General features: G+C 34.2%; 2 protein-coding genes and 1 long non-coding RNA gene across 6 annotated transcripts in view; 1 reads left to right on the top strand and 2 right to left on the bottom strand.

Moving 5' to 3' along the window:
• LOC110093016 (CCR4-NOT transcription complex subunit 3) overlaps window positions 1-4,507 on the top strand; it is a 74,447-nt gene extending 69,940 nt beyond the window's left edge. For all 4 annotated transcript variants that reach the window (XR_002302661.2, XR_002302662.2, XR_002302660.2 and 1 more), the window contains one exon: window positions 4,212-4,507. The gene's annotated coding sequence lies outside the window, so the exon portion shown is untranslated. The remainder of the gene's footprint in view (window positions 1-4,211) is intronic.
• Window positions 4,508-5,274: 767 nt separating this feature from the next.
• Window positions 5,275-17,715, bottom strand: LOC110093015 (cationic amino acid transporter 2, vacuolar). Its single transcript, XM_020817757.2, has 14 exons — window positions 17,457-17,715; window positions 11,611-11,812; window positions 11,384-11,468; window positions 10,305-10,445; window positions 10,103-10,221; window positions 9,912-10,008; window positions 9,575-9,747; window positions 9,292-9,358; window positions 7,522-7,680; window positions 7,201-7,438; window positions 6,947-7,055; window positions 6,145-6,257; window positions 5,982-6,057; window positions 5,275-5,713 (listed from the first exon to the last, which is right to left on the bottom strand). Exons 1-14 carry the CDS (start codon window positions 17,608-17,610, stop codon window positions 5,557-5,559), a joined length of 1,890 nt encoding a protein of 629 aa, XP_020673416.1. The 5' UTR covers window positions 17,611-17,715; the 3' UTR covers window positions 5,275-5,556.
• Window positions 15,485-17,450, bottom strand: LOC114578557. The gene is made up of 2 exons (XR_003699559.1): window positions 16,440-17,450; window positions 15,485-15,902 (listed from the first exon to the last, which is right to left on the bottom strand). It is a non-coding gene; the product is annotated as an uncharacterized LOC114578557 (long non-coding RNA).
• Window positions 17,716-19,856: the final 2,141 nt, after the last annotated feature.

Raw genomic sequence — 19,856 nt, 5'->3', positions numbered from 1 at the left:
CTTAGAGTCTAAAGGTTTTCATTTGCGTAGATCTAAAACTGAATACATGGAGTTTAATTTTACAGCTAATAGATCTATTGGTGGGATTGTGACTTTGGGCGATCAAGTCATTAATAAGAGGTACATGTTTTAGTTCTCTCGGGTCTATTATCCAAAATGATGGTGAAATTGATGCGGATATTATTAGTAGAATTCATGTTGGATGATTGAAATGTAGGAATACATCAGGCATGTTGTGTGATAAAAAGTGCCCCTCGAACTCAATGGAAAATTCTATAAGTTGGTGGTGGGACTTGCAATCCTTTATGGCGTAGAATGTTGGCCATTAAAAGAGAAGCATAACATTTAGTTAAGTGTTGCAGAGATGAGGATGCTGAGGTGGATGAGTGGTTTCACTCTTAGAGATAAAATGTGAAATGAGTATATATATGAAAAGGTTGAAGTAACTATAGTGGCATAGAAGATTAGAGAGAGTCGCCTTAAATGGTTTGGACACTGAAAATGTCGGCCTTCTGGCTTCTATTAGGAAAGTTGATGTATTAGATTTGTTTTTTGTTATGAAAGGTAGAGACAGACCTAAAAAGACTTGGTTAAAAAATATTAGAGATAACCTTTTTTTGTTAGATATAAATGAGAGTTTGACTCCTAATTGGACACAATGGAGAAGAATGATTCGTGTAGCTGACCGCACGTAGTTGCATAAAAGCTTAATGTTATTGTTATATTGTTGTATATGTTAACTTTTTAAGAACGTGATTCTTTAATTTTTTTCATTGATTTTGAGTAGATATTTTATAGATATAAGAGATGAAAGGAGATAAAAATTCATATGCACCATCAATTTTTAGCCATGCAAATTAGGATAATACTCAATTAGGTTTAAAAAATGAGTCATTTTGGCATATAAATAAGTGGAAGATAAGATTAGAGAGAGTCGCCTTTGATGGTTTGGTCACATTAAACAGAGGCCTTCCGATGACCCGATTAGGAAAATTGAGGTATTAGATTTGGCTTATGTTAAGAAAGGTAGAGGTAGACCTAAAAAGACTTGGTTATAAAATATTAGAAATGATCCTTCTTTATTAGATTTAGATGAGAATTTGACTTTTAACCGGACACAATGGAGAAAAAGGATTCATGTAGCTGATCCCACGTAGTGGGACAAAGGCTTGATGTTGTTGTTGTTGTTGTTGTATAATTTAAGAATTTTAAATATATAATATTTGGCATGATACATAAAACTACATGTAAACAAATTAATTAATTCAATTGAATAAAAAATAAATTCAAAATTTCTTTAAGAAAATTCATAGTTATATCTGATTAAATTATAATTAACATATAATCATTTTTAGCAAATTGAATGGATTAAATGGGACATTTTGGATCAAATAAAATTGTTAAAATAAATAATTTATAATTAAGTAATATTTAATGATAAATAGTTTCATAACATATATGTCTTAAGTAAATAATAGTCAATTAGTTAACTAATGATAGTTAGCATAAAATTAGTATTGATACGTCTACAAAATTTCATATCATCGACATAAATCTTATGGCAATATTTGAATTTGAAACTTCCAAAATTTGAATTCATGATCATCAAAAATTTGATTTTAGTGAATGTATAGTTGAATTGAATTTCTTGACAAGACAAACCCATCAATATCACAAATGATTCATTCCAACTCCAAATGCTTCAATCAAGCACATAAAAATATTTAAATTTTTCTAAATATTAATTGATGAACCAAACAATCTTCATATATTGTGTGCTTATAGTCAATTTGAGTAGCTCGAAGAGGCAAATGTAATTAGCCTATGGACATTTGATTTTGACATCATTTAGGGATTCAAAGATTTGATAAATAATCTTACGATCAAGAGGATTAATATGAATCATATGGAGTGTTTTGGCTTTTGGTCAAAAATACCCCTCTAAAAAAGGCTATAAAGAGGTTCTCATTCTGTATGTGGTAGGGAAGTTAAAGAGTTAAGAGAGTTAAAGAACTCTATAACAATTTTCAGCGTTCACTAGTCGACGACAACCATATCAGCAATCCCTGCCACCATTGCCAAAATTCTAGTATACTATTGTCATTTGACCATTAACGTGTAACTTTGTCATAGGGTTTTAATTATCCACTTGTGGGTGCTTGATTTCTATTCTCCCAACAATGTGAATTAGATAATTGTATGCAACCATTCTTGAGTTTTAAAGTAAAATATTCTAGTCTCTTACAACTTTTTTTTGTGTGCTAGAGTTTGTTCAATGGTAAGATATTAAGTATATATATTTTACCATTGCAAATTTTCTAACACATTACTAGAGAAGGAGTCGAAGGTAAATTTGAATTATGGAGGTCAACCTTAGAGTCCAAAGGCTTTCATTTGAGTAGATCTAAAATTGAACATATGAAGTGTAATTTTAGTAATAATAGTTCTAGTGGGGGGATTGTGACTTTGGGTGATCAAGTCATTAATAAGAGTACAAGTTTTAGATAACTTGGGTCTATTGTTCAGAGTGATGGTGAAATACATGGGGATATTATTAGTAGAATTAAAGTTGGATGGTTGAAGTGGAAGAATGCATCAGGCTTGTTGTTTGATAGAAAAGTCCCCCTCAAACTTAAGGGAAAGTTCTATAGGATGGTGGTTAGACTTGCAACGCTTTATGATGCAGAATGTTGGTCATTAAAAGAGAAGCATAATATTAAGTGTTGCTGAGATAATGATGCTCAGGTAGATGAGTGGCTTTACTCTTAGAAACATGATACAAAATGAGCAAATACGTGAAAAGGTTGAAGTAGCTCTTATGGAAGATAAGATTAGAGAGTCGCCTTAGATGGTTTGATCACATAAAACGGCGGCCTTCTGATGACCCGGTTAAGAAGTAAATGTATTAGATTTGACTTATGTTAAGAAAGGTAGAGGTAGACCTAAAATAACTTGGTTAAAAATATTAGAAATGACCTTTCGTTATTAGATTTAAAAGAGAATTTAACTTTTAACAAGGACAAATGGAGAAAAATGATTCATGTAGCTTACCCCACATAGTGGGATAAAGGCTTGATGATGATGTCGTTGTTGTTGTTACTAGAACAATTAGTAAATCTAATGGAATAGTTTGAAAATTATGAAGACATAAGTTTTGTTTTGTTACAAAAAGAAGTTAAAGTATATACATAATCTAGTTTTGTAATTAATAAAATAAATAATGCATGAATACTTGGTTAGCAAAAAACTAATATAAATATGAAATCAAATTAAATAAATTATTAAAAAATCATATAAAGATATAATATAACTTAATAACGATACAAATTTAATTATAAATACTTATAGGTAAAAATGAAACATAATCAATTTAAAATGAAAAATATCCAAAACATACTCTATTCTAAACAACCTTAGATCTACTTGTAAACGAGTTAAGCCGAGCTCAAATCACTTCTAACTCAAGTTTGACTATCCAAATTTTAGTATAGGATCTAAATCGAGCTCAAGCTCTTTTGTGGTGCTCAAAACCCAACTCGTTAGAATAAATGTAATCTCGAGCTCCTCGCTTCTAGGTAAAAATGAAAAATATCCAAAACATACTCTATTCTAAACAACCTTAGATCTACATGTAAACGAGTTAAGCCGAGCTCAAGTCACTTCTAACTCAAGTTTGACCGATCCAAAGTTTAGTATAGGATCTAAATCGAGCTCAAGCTCTTTTGTGGTGCTCAAAACCCAACAACTCGTTAGAATAAATGTAATCTCGAGCTCCTCGAGAAGGCATCAATGGCATGGCAGTTTGTTGGAGAAGGCATTGTAATACGAGTTTGTCGGAGAATGCATCAACGACAATGTTGTGACGGGAGCGCGCTATAAAAGGCATGATGGCATGATATGAGCTTTGCTAGAGAAGCATCGATGACATGTTATCTTATTAGAGAACGCATTGCAATGTCATCTTGTTGGTGAGGACATCAAAGAGGGTAAATACAATGGGAGCTCGTTGCAAAGCCATCAATGATGGGAACGGGATCTTCCTAGAGAAACTTTTTTGAGGCTAGTGGCATGCTAGTGAAATGGTACCATATTTACTCTTTTAGGATATAATAATGCGTCAATATTCTGGTTTTGTACTGCTTTTCAAGCTTAAATTCTGTTGGAAAATTTCCTGTGCTTTTAGTAATCGTATATGTGTTTGATTTCTGCAGGTTGATTATTAATGATTAGGCAAAGCAGCAGGCCAGCTATAGTGGCAATTTGCCTGTCAAAACATATTGAAAGTCAGCATAAATGTATCCTATTGTATCAAGCTATTTTTCATTGTCATTTGTAATTTCGGTTTATTTTTCAATAATTTTTAATCTTAGTGATTTTGGATTGGAAAAATAGCAAGTGAATGTTATTTGCCAAATTTATTTCTTCTATTAAATCTTCCTTAATTACACAATCATAGTAGGATTATAAGTGGAAATGCATTTGTTTAATATTTAAATTTGAAAAAAAATGTCTAATCAGAACTAGCTGCTTGTGGGCAAAGTGTTTTGGGGCAATCATAATGCTGGTTAATTTATTCTCTTTTTTTTTTAATTTATTATATATATATATATATATATATATATATATATATCTGTGCTTTTGACGCGTTTAATTTAAAGTAATATTTTATTAATATTCAGACCTATCTCCGTGTCCGGTGATTGGATGCAATAATTTGTCATAATACAGGCAGGCTTAAAACCGAATTAAATTGTGCACATAAATAATTATGGTAATTAAAAAATGATTAAACTTAATTTAGATTTCATATAAAACTTCATGTCTACTAGTCATTGTGAAATTATTTTAATTAATTAAAAAATAATAATTATTTTGGGCCTAATTTTCATAATTGCGCATCAGATAAATCTTAATGATGTAAACATATACTAATTAACTGAAAATTAATTTTAATTAGCAATTATATAAGTAAACTAGCTAATAAAAATCAACTAAGAATATTAAAAAAGGAGAAATTTCTTCATTGTTACAGTATTTATAAGTAATAAATGAAAAAAAAATTCAGATAAAGCCAATACTAGCGGAATTACTTAAACATAGAGAGTTTAATAAGTGCAGGCTCCCTGTTCTCATTCTTATTAAGATTTAGTTTAGTTTGAGACAATTTTTTTAATGCTTCTTAAAATAATTTTTTAATACAAAATTTTAAAATTTAATATAAAAAAATTGCTTTAAACAATAAAAAAGTCGTCCCAAATAAAATCTAAACCTCAAGAAAAAAAAAACGCTACAAAAAATAATTTACATGTGAGTGTTCAATTACAACAACCTTATACTCAACACTTAACAAAATATACAAATTTGATTACAAACATAACATGATCTGCAACATTTCTGCATGATATTTACATTAGAACTGATTTCAGGAGTTGACAGAGTTCCAGAATTGATAAGCTTTGTGTGCTTGGAATAATCTTCAGACTTCACTGTAGGTTCTTCATGAGATGGCTTCAGCATCACATACTTTGCTGATGAAATTAAGGACTGCTTTACATTTTAGGCAACATATTCAGTTGAAGACTTGTAGATCTCATTCGCATGTGCAATCGGCACGTAAATTACGTCGGTTAATGAGCTATTCGATCGCCCATAGAATAGGTATACGAAAACACCAATCGCCAACCAGATCGAAACACGCATCCATGTCGAAGAACTTACGAGGATGAAATAATGGAAATGTTAGTAAATAAATGATTTCATTTATTGTTTGGAATAATAACATGATGAATAATATTAAGCTATAGGCTTTGTTTGGGATGGCTTTCTTCTAGCTTTTTAGAACAGCTTTTTAGTACAAAATTTTTTTGAATTTGAAAATTTTATACTATAAAACCGTTTTAAAAAGCAGTGCAATAGCTGTTCGAAACGAAACTATAGTTCTGGAACTAGAGAGCATAATCAGTTGTGAGGAAGGAACTCACCCTAGATTTATAAGCAAGTATGAATTTATAAGAATGCACAAGACAGGGAGAAAAGGAACCAAGGGACAAATGAAACCTGTAGAAGAGTTGGGAAAGTCAAAATGCAAGTGAGAAAATGGATTCACAAGTTTGAAAATGGATGATGAAACTGTTTTTTTGTTACCTCCTGAATGTCCAAAGCTATGGCGGCCATTATCCTGGTCAATCCAGGAGAGTAAGGCCAGGCCAACCAGGAAGAGCAAACCTCCCAAAGAACATATTATATAGCGCAAGTATCTAAAAAATAATAATAATAAACAAATGAAAATCAGATCAATGCTCTTTTTGAGTTTTAATATAAGTTTCTGGTCATGCTAGGTCAGGTTCAGATCAAATCAAAAATAATAATATTAACTATTTAGCTTATATATATATATATATCTTCAATTGTCTACTATGCCCATTTTAGGCTAGGTTTACAATTCGAGTGTTTTTGGTGTTAGGTAAGGTCAGGTTCAAGTTGAGTCGAGTCAAGTTTAAGTTTAGATTTATTTTAGTCATTTAATAAACATGTGAGTCCTTTTTTTTTTTTTGAACGGGGGTATCTACTCGCTGCTACTCTAAAGAGAGCGCTTGGCGGTATAACTAATTCATGAGCAGAACCTAACGAGCCACCTACCGGCATCGGGCCCATACTTGCATTGCCCCACTAAAGAAGCGAGGCTGTAGTAGAGGGGATTCGAACTCGGGATGGGGGTTCCCAACCGTGCTCGCCCACCAACCACCCTAAGCCTTGGTAGGTAACAGGTGAGTCGAAATTAGATTGATTATATTTGGGTCAAATAGTTTTTGGATTGAATGAGAATCCAATCCATTAACATGATTTGATACCCTACTTATTATGATTACCTTTGCCAGAATTAGTCGGATCACTTTCTTATTTTATTATAAGTTTTAGAAAGGAAAATATTCACATCAAAACTCACTCGGGAAATGAGAATGCAGAGGCTGATGATGTAAGAATAAGAACTCCAATGCATACAAATGCTATACTCCAAGCAGCATATTTGCGCCTCTTTTGTTCATGTACTTTGTCTGAACCATTCATAAAAGAAAAACAAAAAGATATAATATATATTATCAAAACCTGCAATGAAATTTTCAGAATGGTAACAGAAGAAAAAAAGAAAAAGAAAAAGAAAAAGAGAAGTTGACTATGAAAGATATCTGCAGCCATTACCTTCATCAGTGTTCTTAATGATAAGAGGAAAATCTTTTGAGGTTCCATCTTGCCCACTTTGTTTGTTTCTCTTATCACTTATTCCAACAGGACCTTTTGGAACCTCCTCTTGAAAAGATAATGACTCAATTGATTCTTGGAAAGATGATGGAAGTGGCATCTCATTTGGTGGAACATATCTAAGTATCAAAATTGAAATTGCAACCATGGTGAAGGCAAGTAGTGTTCCAACACTAACCTTCATATATCATCACAAAACAAATTCAGTATAAAATTCTAATTTTCATAGAAAAAATCTATGGTTTCATGAAAGAATCATACCATTCCAGCTAGCTGGGAAACATCCATAAAAAAAGCAAGAACAGCTGAACCAACCCCAGTGACAATGGTGCTCTTGACAGGAACTTGGGTTCTTTCATTAACATCTGAAAAGAACGATGGTAATAATCCATCTCTCGCCATTGCCATGAGTATTCTTGGCTGAAATAGAGACAAAAACAAGAAGAAATAAAAAGAACTTTTCAGCTCTAAATCTTGTTTTTGCTCAGCACGGCAAGCTAATAGATTCCACTGTTTGTAGAAATTAACCAATGTTTAGCATTTAGAAGACAGAAAAGTGTATGATAGGCAACAATAGGGAAAAAATCAGAATTTCAGCGTTTTTGTTAAGAAGATTTTTAGGTTTTTATGAAAGAAAACACAGAGAAAATACTATTAATTGCTAGAAGACGAAAGAAAATAACATGATACAAGTGATCCTTTATTCGAGAGGAGGATCTATCCCTCCAAAATCTCTAAACACCGCTAGAGCCCAAGACGCCAACCACCAAACAGAAAATTCAGCAATATTCCAGATGCCCTAACCCTAAACCAAAACTCCTATTTAAAGAAAAACATTAAAAAAGCTCGAAAGGACTAAACAGCCCCCCTTATTCCCTAGGCAGTGGACCCAACCCCCAAATGGGCAGAAATTTGAGCCTGCGGCACGACATGCTTCCGCTAGCTGTATTGATGACTCGGCCCAAGGGCGGGGCCGGCTAGACCGGTCTAAGCGTTTAAGTGTACTTAGATAATGAAATTTAGAAAACAGAATCAGAAAGCCAACTTCCCATGGGGGAGAAAATCTATTTATTGTTAAACTCTTTAAAAACAATCAGCCTACCTATTAGTACATCAAGGGGTAAAAGCAGTCTCTTTGTACCATGCTTTCTTTGCATTGAAAACCACACAAGTCTAAAATATGAAAGAAAAGAAAAATAAACTTGAATGCATATATAAAAGATTAATTAGAGAGAAAAGCTTTTGTTGTCTCATACATGTGACTACAAATAGGCAAATAGGAAAAACAAAAGGAAGATAATAAAGAAGAACATGTCATCAATTATGAGTTGAAGCAGATTAAAAAGCTTCATCTTTCCAATTTGATTACTTTCTTCTGATCATAATATGAAAAAGTTATAATGCTATAGAATAGATTCAAGACATGCACATATTGGCTATGCAAGCATATATGGCAATCAGCTCAAGCTGCTAGCCCTGCATCAGTGTGAAATAAATGTTGTCAATTTGTCCGTTATGTTGGACCAAATAACAAGCAAGAGCTTGAGAAATATACCCTGCAAAACAGACGATCAATACAAAATAGGTGAAGCATTTTAATTTTCTCTGGCATTCGGGTTACAAGATACATGCACCTTGACGGTCACTTAAAAATATTGCTAGAGCTGTGTAAAGCTTTATAATAGGACTAAAAATTGCTACCTAAAAGAAAAGATTGCCTAGAATCATCTTACTTCAATTGAGGGTTAGGCTTCGCTTGAGACGCTTTTTTACTACTTTTTAGCATAAAATTTTTAATTTTTAAACTAGAAAACTGTTTTAAGAAGCAATAAAAAAATCGTCCTAAACGAAGCCTAAGTTTTACTAATTATGATAATTGATCATGATCATATATAATAGAATGTACTAGCATAAGTAAATTAAAAAGTTTTCACTAAAATCATTCTCTCACTCAAGAAGCTTTTCATTCATGAAGGTTCTCCTGTTCCATATTAGAACTGCACATATAACAAGTGGCAAAACGAAAGATACCTGCGGAAGAATTGATCCCATCAAAGTCGAGCAAAGAGCAAGTACAGCACCCGCAGTGACGACATACCTAAGGTTGAAAGAAATATAAAACCAAATGTAGGAACTAAAAAATTGATGCAATTTAGGCTTTGTTTGGGACGACTTTCTTTATACTTCTTAAAGCAGCTTTTTTAGTATAAAAACTTTAATTTTTGTGCTAGAAAGCTGCTTTCTGAAGCAGTAAGAAAGCCATCCCAAACAAAGCCTTAATATGCTCTGCTTTAAAAAAATTTCTAACAATTACATGGCCCAATGCATCCCATGTCTGGCAAATGCAGATGAAATTGGAGTGTCCGGATCCATGGCAAAATATGGCACTAGGCCAATGACAACAACCGATACCATCATATACAAGAAACAACATATTGATAGAGCTGTTGCAATCCCCAATGGTAAGTCACGCTGCGGATTTTTCACCTGCATGTGTAGAAATAAACCAAGCATATGGAAAATGAGGCAAAAATTTTAACAGATTAAGGAAATAAAAAATACATCAAAATAACATATTAGTCATGTAAGATTTTCCCCCATTACTAAAAACAGCTTAACAAAAATGAACAATTATTCCATAAGTGTTATACCTCCTCAGCTGTGCTTGCAACTGAATCAAAACCTATATATGCAAAGAAAACTGTAGCTGAACCGGCAAGCATGCCATTCACTCCATAGGGAAAGAATCTACAAGTTGATTTAAAGCACAAAACAGGGTGAGTGAATAAGCTGCAAAAATGCTGAAATTGATGATAAGGCGAAATTTGAAATCCCGTTTTACCCGCTCGCAACACTATATCCAACCCATCCATCCTTGAATCCAACGTATCCACCAGCTATGATGACAAAAAGCATAACACATACATTCAATGAAGTAATGATAGCTTGTACAAATGTGCTCTGCAAAAATAGTCATTAATATTACATTAAGTTGCAATTACTCATAGACGCAATCGTCAAGCAATAAAGAAATTACAAAATACCTCTTTAATTCCCACACAAAGAAGACCAGTAACAATCAGAACAAGAACTGCAGCGCATGGATCAACAACCACGTCAAGCCACGGTATGTAAACTCTTGCCAGAAAATAAGGCAAACTATCCGGTCCTCCAAAAAATAAGGCCTAATATAAAATATAATTGTTCTTAAGGGTGATCTATAAATGATTTGTCTCAAAAAGACATTCAAAATTTAGAAATCCAAGAAATATAGTAAGATGTAATATCTAGGGAAGAAAATAACGTCTATGTTATTTTTTGGATTAATGTAATGTTATGCATAATGTAATCAATTAACTTGTTCACAAAATTCTGTGATCAATTCACCAGAAGAAAAGGTTATACAGATATGACGTCTCCAAAGTAAATATTAATCTTAGAGCATCTCCAACCGAAAAATCCATTTTTCACTCCAAAATGCAGTGAAACTCAAAAATGTCGTGATTCATCTCCAATTGAACTCCATTTTGAGTGCCTTCTGCGAAGTTAACTGTCTTTCTCATCTTTCGCGCGTTTCTTCGGCAAATCCGGTTGAGACAAAAAAATTGTATAGGTGAACAGTGCAACGCCAATATTGGTGTAGCACTATTCACCCGCAAACAAATAGCGAAAGATTTGACGTTCGGCTGGAGCGACCGAACGATGCCATACATATGTTTGGCGTTCGGTTGGAGATGCTCTTATGGAAGTAGCTGACAAATTGCAGCAACATAATACTGTCTTGCTTGATTCCAAGCTTGCAACCATACAGTAGCCTATCAAATAGTTCGTGGACTAAAATTTGTGAGTATAAAAGTCATTTTTTTATCTGTAGCAGGCTTATAACAGTGGCTAGAAAATAGAACAAAAAAGAGGATTAAAGGTATCAGGCTTTGAGCCAAGAAGGCCAGTTGTGCAACATAGAAAGGATATCCCCAATCAGAAAGGTTGATTCTGTAGTCTATTTGGTTTGCAATCATTCAAGGAGAAAACCATGGATACATTTTTACAGAAAGAAATTGGTGATGTCATTTAAGAAGCAGTAAAATGCCATAAAGCTCGATATAATGACGTTTTACAATACCAAATTTGGAGATATGCCACGTGCAACAGCTGAACCACCTATAGTATATTCAAGGATTAGAGCCCAACCAATCAGCCATGCAACTCTGGTGCAAAAAAAAAAGTATTAAAATCCTCTAAAGAACACACTTTTAGTATCAACTTTAGGAATGATGAGTTGGCATCAATAAAAATATGTCAAAGGAAGATAATTCAAACTCAAGTTCTGTAAGAGAAAGGTGATATTACCCCTCTCCAACACAAATGTATGAATAGTGATAGGCACTTCCAGCAGAAGGGCAACGACTTGCAAGCTCTGCATAACAAAATGCTGATAGTGCAGCAGCTACTCCAGCAATCAGGAAGGAAATGACCAAAGATGGACCAGCGTGCTCCCTAGCAACAGTTCCAACTAGAACATAGACACCTGCACCTATCGTTGAACCAACACCTGGAAACATAAATAATAGATTATGAGAGGAATATTAAAAGCATTCAAATCAAAAATAGCATTGCCTGGGAAGGTAGGTATACTGAGGAAATCTGGAAATATATAAAAGAATTTGTAGCCAAGGTAAAGCACTTTTAAGAATCAAAAGCAGCAAAATCAAGTAAAACACAATATAAGGTGCAGATACAGTCACAACCAACCACTCAAGGGAGATTCCAAAAAAAAAAAAAAAACAGAAGCCAAAAAACACAAAACATATCAATATCTTTGAACCATAGAGGAAAGTGAAACCAATTTTAATTAGTTTCATGTAATGAAGCTATCATATACTCACTAGAACAAAATAAAAAATGGGGGCACATGCCCCCACTTCGAAAATTACAATTACCATATTAATCTTCTGCGTCGGAGGAATTATTCTGTATGGAGTCTGGACGCAGAGTTGCATTTGGATATATGAGTGCATACAATGTGCATACATTATGTACACACTGTGTACACAAATAAAAGTACACAGTGTACTTTTACTTTTGTACACAGTGTACACAATATTTACACTTACATGTCGGGATGTAACTCTGCCTCCAGACTCTGTACAAAATAATTTCTCTCTGTGTCGTGCTTTTATTGAATAGCCAAAATTAGGCGTGCCTCAATTGCTCCTTGTCTTTCTTCTACCATTCTCCGCAACTCTGCTTGACGTTCAAGCTCTTCTACAGAAAGAACGATCTCTTCTACCAAAAACAACGAGCTGCATCTAGCCTCCTCCAATCCTCAGCATCTCTGCTCGACCTCAAGTCGCCCCTGTCTTTGCAAAAGAACTCTCTAGTCTCAACCTCTTCTTTTCTAGCGTTGCCGGCAAACAATCGCCATATTGGGCTCAGTTGTAGGTATGTGTTGGCTGAACTGTTGAAGTGTTAATATTAATTATTTTTTAGTTGAGATCAGTTAATCTCATTTCATTTTTGTGTCAGTTTGAGTTGAGACAAATTTTGATTTGTGAATGTTCTGAGAAAGATAATACACTAATTTGAAATGAAGATATCTGAAGATAGCACCCAAGACGTTTGCCATAATATGTCTCAACAGAAAAAGTACAGATTCATATCAATAATATGGAGAAAGCAAAGTCTGATGTTAATTTGCCTGCTTCTAAAATTAATCAACTGCCAAATTCTGTATGGAATAAACCTAAATATATCAGTCTACATGATATTAAAGCATCCAATTTAGATGGTGGAAATATTGGTCCTGTTGCTCTTAATCAGGAAGCTGTTTTAGAAAATATGGGCAAGTTAAATCTTGCTTTGGTAGGAGTTTAAAAATCATATTAAAAAATTGACTATAAAATAGAATTAGAAATCAGTGAATGAATGATACTTTAATAGCTTATACTAAAAAAATAAATATTTGATTATATTGATAATGAATTTATTATTCAACTCTTTTAGAATATGAAGATCAGATGTTATAAATTATAAGTATTTTTATTCTTATATTTAATATTTTATATTTTTAAACTAATAAATTTAACAAAAAAATTAAGATTGTCAATGTCGGTCACAAGCCTCGATAAAAAAGGTTGAGGGAAGTTTTTTAAAAAAGAAATTTCTGATTCCGCCTCTGTTCACACCCAATTATATTCAAAAGTAATCTATGGGCAATGATCAAACATTTGATATTTCTCCACCAACATATTTATTACCTGTCCACTGTGAACTGAACTCACTACTCTCTTATATATGTCTTAAAACGTAGCTAAGAGCTTATATTTGATTATTAGATGCCTTGAATGCAAAATCAAAGCATTTTGATCATTTATCAAAAATAGATTTAGAAACCTATAGATTTGCAAGTTTTTTAAAGAACCAATGACTTATGTGATGTCTAAAATAGAAAGCAACAAAATTATTTAAACATCTACTGGCAGCAAACCTAGAACCTGCATCTCAGAAAAAAAAAACTTGTTTCTTGAATAAAAAGTGGTTAAATGCAACCCTCCCTCTATATGACACCAACTAAGATAAACAACACCTCTAATTACTTGAACTACTTTTTGACCTTCGTTTCTACACCAGGTCGTATGATGGATAAGAATGGGCAGTGTCTTGCAACCATTGATTTCTTATTTTCTATCACAGCATGTGGTCTTAGCGTTTGAATATTAGATGAGAATAAGATCTTGAGTTTGGTAGCCACCAAACTGAAAAGAATTTCATGGATTCAAAATGAATTTGAAATTAAAATTGTAAAAGAGGAAAAAAAAAACAAAAAAAATGGAGTTCCACGCATCATAAAATATAAATTGGTGATTAATTTCTAGCATGAGGGGAAAAAGTCCAAAATAGTCTATTCGAATGCAGCTAATTTAGTCCCAAAGTATCATATTTTCCAATATAATTCCTTGACTATTCAAAATAGTTCTCAAATGATCCCTCATAGAATAAATAAGGATTAATTTTGTATGGTCGAGAAACTAAATTGGGATCAATTTTATATTCCAGTTTCTATCAACTTTCACATAAGAGATCATCTGATATCAATCTTGAATAGTTGAGTGACTAACTAGAACAACCATATAGAAATGGTCGGAAGATTAATTTGATCTTTTTCTCATTCCTAGTATGTTAGCTTAAGAGAGAGAATCATCTTTGTTTGACTACCCTTGATGGATGAAAGTGGGGGTGGGGAGTTGTGGAATCTTAGGGAGATGTCATACTCTTTTGCTTAGGGTTGGATTATGGTGGTAATGAGGAGAATTTTGAGTAGGGAGGTGAGGGTTAGAGTTGCACTTTGTGGGGCTATTGCAAAAGATTAAGAGGTGAAGATGGGATTAAGATTATTTGGTGGTAGGCTTGTGGAGGGTTAGGTTGAGAAAGTTGAAGACATATTTGGATTTTATGAAGGCTAAGAGGTTGATGGGAGTGAAATGGTTATGCGAGTGGTCATACACAAACCTTATCTCTGAATTGATGGTGGCTATGCTTTGTTGGTTGAGTCCAATACGACAAGTAGGTTTAGCTCAATTCACATGTTCTATAATCGCTCTTATTTTGCACATCACCAAATCTCACAATAGTAAAAGTTCATCATTTGCAAGATAATCTTACTAAAGTGTCTTATAGAATAATTAGTTATAAATATTATATGCGTAGCAAAAAGAAATATGTAATGAGTCCAAGATCTACGACTCTATAAGATTATCTAAGGACAAATGCATTATATATATATTCAGTTATTCACTTAAAGTAATCACATATTCCACGATTTGATTCAAAATTTGCTCACCAATCCTCTATTGAAAGTATCGTATCATGTGGACATCCTAGCCACATCTTTAGCATACACCGTTACGATATTTTAATTGACTCACTATTAAGATTTGGATCAATCTCCTTTGTTTCATCTTCATTCACTTCTTCCTCTGCTCTTAAGATTCAGAGTAGCAAGAGAAGATGCTTCACCTAATTCTATATGCAATCACCTAAGATAAGATTACAAATATCATGAAGCTTCAATTTCATAAGCATGCATAAGAATCTAACAAATGCCACAGTTCTAACCCAACTTTCTGGTATTGATGATTACAAGCTCAATTCACAAACTTCATCATCGAAGTTAATACAAACCAAGCTTAACTTGTGATCAAAGTGAACAAAAAAATGCACGCCATTGCATAGGCACCTTCAGTTATGCTGAGATTGAAATTTTCACATTAGATACACCGTGTTCATTGTCGAGGGCTTCTCGTTTATGTCTAATAGAGCTTTTATCATGCTATTTATGGTCCTCTCGCACAATGTGTTTATTATAATATTTTTTTTCAATGATGGGCATACAACTCACAATGCCTACCTGTTTAGGCATTCCGATCATATTTGCTTATACTTTTCATCTTGACTCAAAAAGAGATATATGTAACTTCTTTGGCATATGTAATCATCGATTTGCATCTTCCAATACTCGAAGTCCTTGCCATCGAATATGTTGTTCATCAAATTCTCATTTTCGTACACCATTTCTCTCACTTTTCTCATAAACTAGAAAGTTACTCCATATCTGATACCATTTGTTTGGAAAAAGTAAGCACCTGAGAGCAATAATAATCATGAGGTTGGAAAAAATAATCTACAAGGATACACCACAAAGAACAAAACAAGGTTTACATAGTTTGGTGTGATCCACTTACATCCACGACTGCATAAAGAGTTAAATGTCCGTTAATCCAAACAAAAATAGGATATAAGATTTACTCTGAAATAATTTTGTCAATTTTATCTCACTAGTACTCTCTCTGATTTCCTCTCCAAACCCAAGCACAAATCTTCCACTTGCTATGTTCATTGAAGATTAAGGAAAGTATATTGCCTTCTATGTCAAACCACCTCACTAATTAACAACCTTTGTGGCAGTTGTTGATTTCCTCCTGATAAGTTTTCGGATTTTTGTCATCTTTGTCTCTTTGGTGGCCTTTGCTGAACACCCAACAAAGAAATCACTCTATATGATAAAAAACATTACTACCAACCTCTAATCACTCTACTACCCACCTCTCAGACCTGCACCTTTACACCAAGTTGAATGAAAGAGAAGAATGAGTGATGTTTAGCAATGACTAATTTTTTACCTTTTTTAGAGCAATAGATGGCCATAGATATGAAGAATTATATGAATAGAATCTTGAGTTTTATAGCCATCAAATTTGAAAATCAAAATCAGATTTGGTCCAAATCTTCTCCAAGATTTTTATGAATTTAAAATAACTTTGAAATCAAATTTGCATTAGAGAAATAGAAGAAAATTGAGCTCCACACATCTTTAACACCATATTGGATAAATCAAATCCAAAAGACACAAGTATCCCCTTCTATTCATTTCAATCCTAGTATCTGTCAATTTCCTGTATTGTAAAGAGATGTTATTGAATAAGATGACCTTTGCATTTTTTATTTTAATCTTTTGAAATATGAAAAAGTCAATAAAGATGATGTTAAGCTTTTATCATTCTAGCGTCGAGTTTATTTTCCGCCGGACACCCCCCTATAGTATCGTCATCGCAGTAAAGTTTAACCATCAAGTTCGGGATGGATTGGTGTGGTTCCTCTAGGCCTAGGACACCAGAATATCGAATCATGAACGAAAAAAAGGCATGAGAGAAATATTGTCTAGTGATTGTGAGGCCCTGATTCTTGACTGAAAGGACGCCAAGGCCTCTGCCCTCCCCGTAATTCCCAAAGTTGGAATCAAAATCTAGCTGATGTCCTACATGTTTAAAACATCTGATGAACCATTAAAACATAAACACCAGTATAACAATTATCTCAAAATCCTCAAAGCACCATTCCACGTCAAAAGAAACTGAAAACAGCAACACCAACTTCCAGATAAACTGCTTCACAAAATCACCGAAACAGAAAAACCCCATAATGAAGCCTAGATCAACTGGACAAAATACCATAAATCTAATCTCAATAAAAAAACCACTCATGACATGTAAAAACAAAACAAAATCCTGTAATTCAAATTCCTGAACAATCGTCAACAAAAAAAATAAAAAAAGGTTGCTGCAGTAGAATTTACATCTAATTCACAACGCATCAACCAAGCAGCAAGATCACAGAAAAAGATTCGAAATTTCCAAAACCTATTGCAACGAGCTGGAGAACAGAGAGTTCTTTAGCGAGCTGGTGACCTCCCTCCTGCGTCTTCACCCGATCGGAATCCACCTGCTTCCTCCTCAACAAGCTCCGAATCCCCCATCGTCGCTCCTTCCCGTTCCCCAATTCCTCAAACCCCATTTCACAGAGAGAAGACCTCTACTGTGTATTCCGTGCAAGAAAAACCAACGAGAAAACGTCTTTCTTCCAGGAACAGCAATCTCTCCTGCTCTGAAGGCAGGGGGCGGCGGACAAGAAAATTCAACGGGAGGAACAAAATTTGCCTTATTTAATTTTGAAAAATTTGTAGAAATTATTAGACGCCATAAGCCAAGCACATTGCTTTCGACTCATCGTGCAATTACTGTACACAGCTCTGTACTTTAATATTACAATGGTAAACAAAAACAAAATTTTTTTCAAGATATTTATATGCATATCAACTTATATCATATTATTTTTATATCTAATATTTAAAATTTTAATATTTTGCGTCTACCGCTCATAAATTAAATATATATGCAATAAATAAAATGTTAAAGTTTATAATGTAATATGAGTGATAAGAATGAAATAAATAAGTGATATATTTGATATTAAAGTTGTTTATGAACGAAATGGTCGCCAACGCTGGATATCGGAGTTGAGTCTCCGATAATTCCGATATGGATTTCGTTCCCTCGGCTTCGCCTCCATTTTTTCTCTCCTCGTATTCTTTTTGGGTTGGCTGAGATTTTTGGTAAACCTTTAAAAATCGACGAAGCAACTTCTGTGGGTTCTCGTCCATCTAATGCGAGGGTTCTAGTTGAACTTGATATTACTAAATCCTACCCTAAGAAAGTTTGGCTTGGTTCAGTTAACTTGGGTTATGTTCAAGAGGTCATTTTTGACGAATTTCCTAATTTTTGTTCTGAAGCTCATGTTGCCTCTATTCTGAATAATGATGAGGTTTTAAATGTGGTTAATCATGTTGTTGAGTCGTCTGAAACGGTTGGTGTGATCGCAATTGTCCCTGTTGTTTCACCTAATACGTTGGTTGTTACCCCTTTGCCGGTGGTTATGGTTGAGACTGAGATTGCTGTTGTTGAGAGTGTTTCTGATTTGGGAATTTTACTTAATGATGCTAGTGGTACTCTTAATGAGTCTGTTGCTGTTATTGATGATCCATTTGTTTGTGATGAACCGGGTGCTTTGGAGGGTGAGGGTGTTAATGTGCCAGATGTGGTTGTTGATTGTGTTTTGTCGCCTAATGCCATTCCTTTTACTCCCTTGGCTTTGTTGGTCGGTAATGATAGTGCGGAAGTGCTTTTGGATTCTCTGGCGGTTGGTCTGGTGCCGGAGGTGGGCGAGAATACTGTGAATGGTGGAGTTGTTGGTGTTGAAACTGTTGTTCCTGTCAGGTTGGAGGTTGAGTCACCGCCTCTGGTTGTGTGGAAGGCGTTCCTTTTACCAACAGTTTTGTGGAGGTTCCAGTGGAAGTGGTGGATGCACATGCGTTGGCTACTTGTGTGAGTAATTCTTCTGGTTTGGATATTAGAAAATAGGGTAATTGGCTGATGGATTCGTCGGATGATGACTTTGATTCTGAAGGTCCTGAATCCGACAATGATTTTTCTCTTGTACGTTCTTCAAATGTTGCCACTCGGGAAAAATTTTGGGGGAGAGGTCGTCGCCGACGATGATTTTTATTATGGTGTTTTCCTCTTTGTTCCTCATCAGATTCGTTTGGCTAAATTGTTTCGATTTGCTGTTATACGAGGCTAAGGGCTATGATGTGGTCGGGGCTCGCGTCCCGATCGTTTTTTTCTGGTGGCAACCGTTGGTGTGGATTTCGGGATGGCTTAGTGGGATTTTATCGACACTAACTGGATGGTCCGTGCGGGACGTCGTGGACGCTGGAAGCCTTGATCGTTTTCTGGTCTGTTGTTTAGCTTGTTTTTTCTTCTTTTTGGATTTTGTGGTTTCTTCTTCTGTTAGTTTTTTATTTGGATGTATCTTTTGTTTTGGGTTATTTTATAAAATGTTTGTTTAAAAAAAAAAGTTGTTTATGAGTGGTAGGCATGAAATATGTGTCTTGATAAAAAAATGCTATGTAAAATTTGATGAATTTTTGTAACACCCCTTCATCCATTTTTTCTTGTATTGTAAACTCGCCTTATTACAACTAATTTCCCTTTTCACCGCAAGTTAAATGAGTTGCCATTGTCTGTCTCTGTCTATTGCCCGCTAACTGTCTATCACTATCTGCTAATCGACTACCCTGTAGGTCACCATCACAGTTGGCCACTAACGCAATTGGTTCCACCTGCACTGTCAATACATGTCTATAGCCATCTAACACAACTGCCGGCGCCGCTCATCATAGGACACCAATGCCTCATCACCAA

Source organism: Dendrobium catenatum, unplaced genomic scaffold (genome assembly GCF_001605985.2).
Source record: "Dendrobium catenatum unplaced genomic scaffold, ASM160598v2 original_scaffold_73082, whole genome shotgun sequence".
Classification (NCBI taxonomy): Eukaryota; Viridiplantae; Streptophyta; class Magnoliopsida; order Asparagales; family Orchidaceae; genus Dendrobium; species Dendrobium catenatum.
Note: the sequence above shows the minus strand (reverse complement) of the source record. Positions and strands in the feature narration are given on the sequence as shown.

Bases quoted from the DNA above. Each gene is read 5' to 3' on its own strand.
- LOC110093015 (XM_020817757.2), bottom strand. From the start codon at position 17,610: ATGGGGTTTGAGGAATTGGGGAACGGGAAGGAGCGACGATGGGGGATT. The intron at 10,222-10,304 runs GTATTTTGTAAT...CTATTTTTGCAG, and splicing joins TTTGTGTGGGAATTAAAGAG to AGCACATTTGTACAAGCTAT. The intron at 5,714-5,981 runs GTGAGTTCCTTC...CATCCTCGTAAG, and splicing joins TACTTGCTTATAAATCTAGG to TTCTTCGACATGGATGCGTG.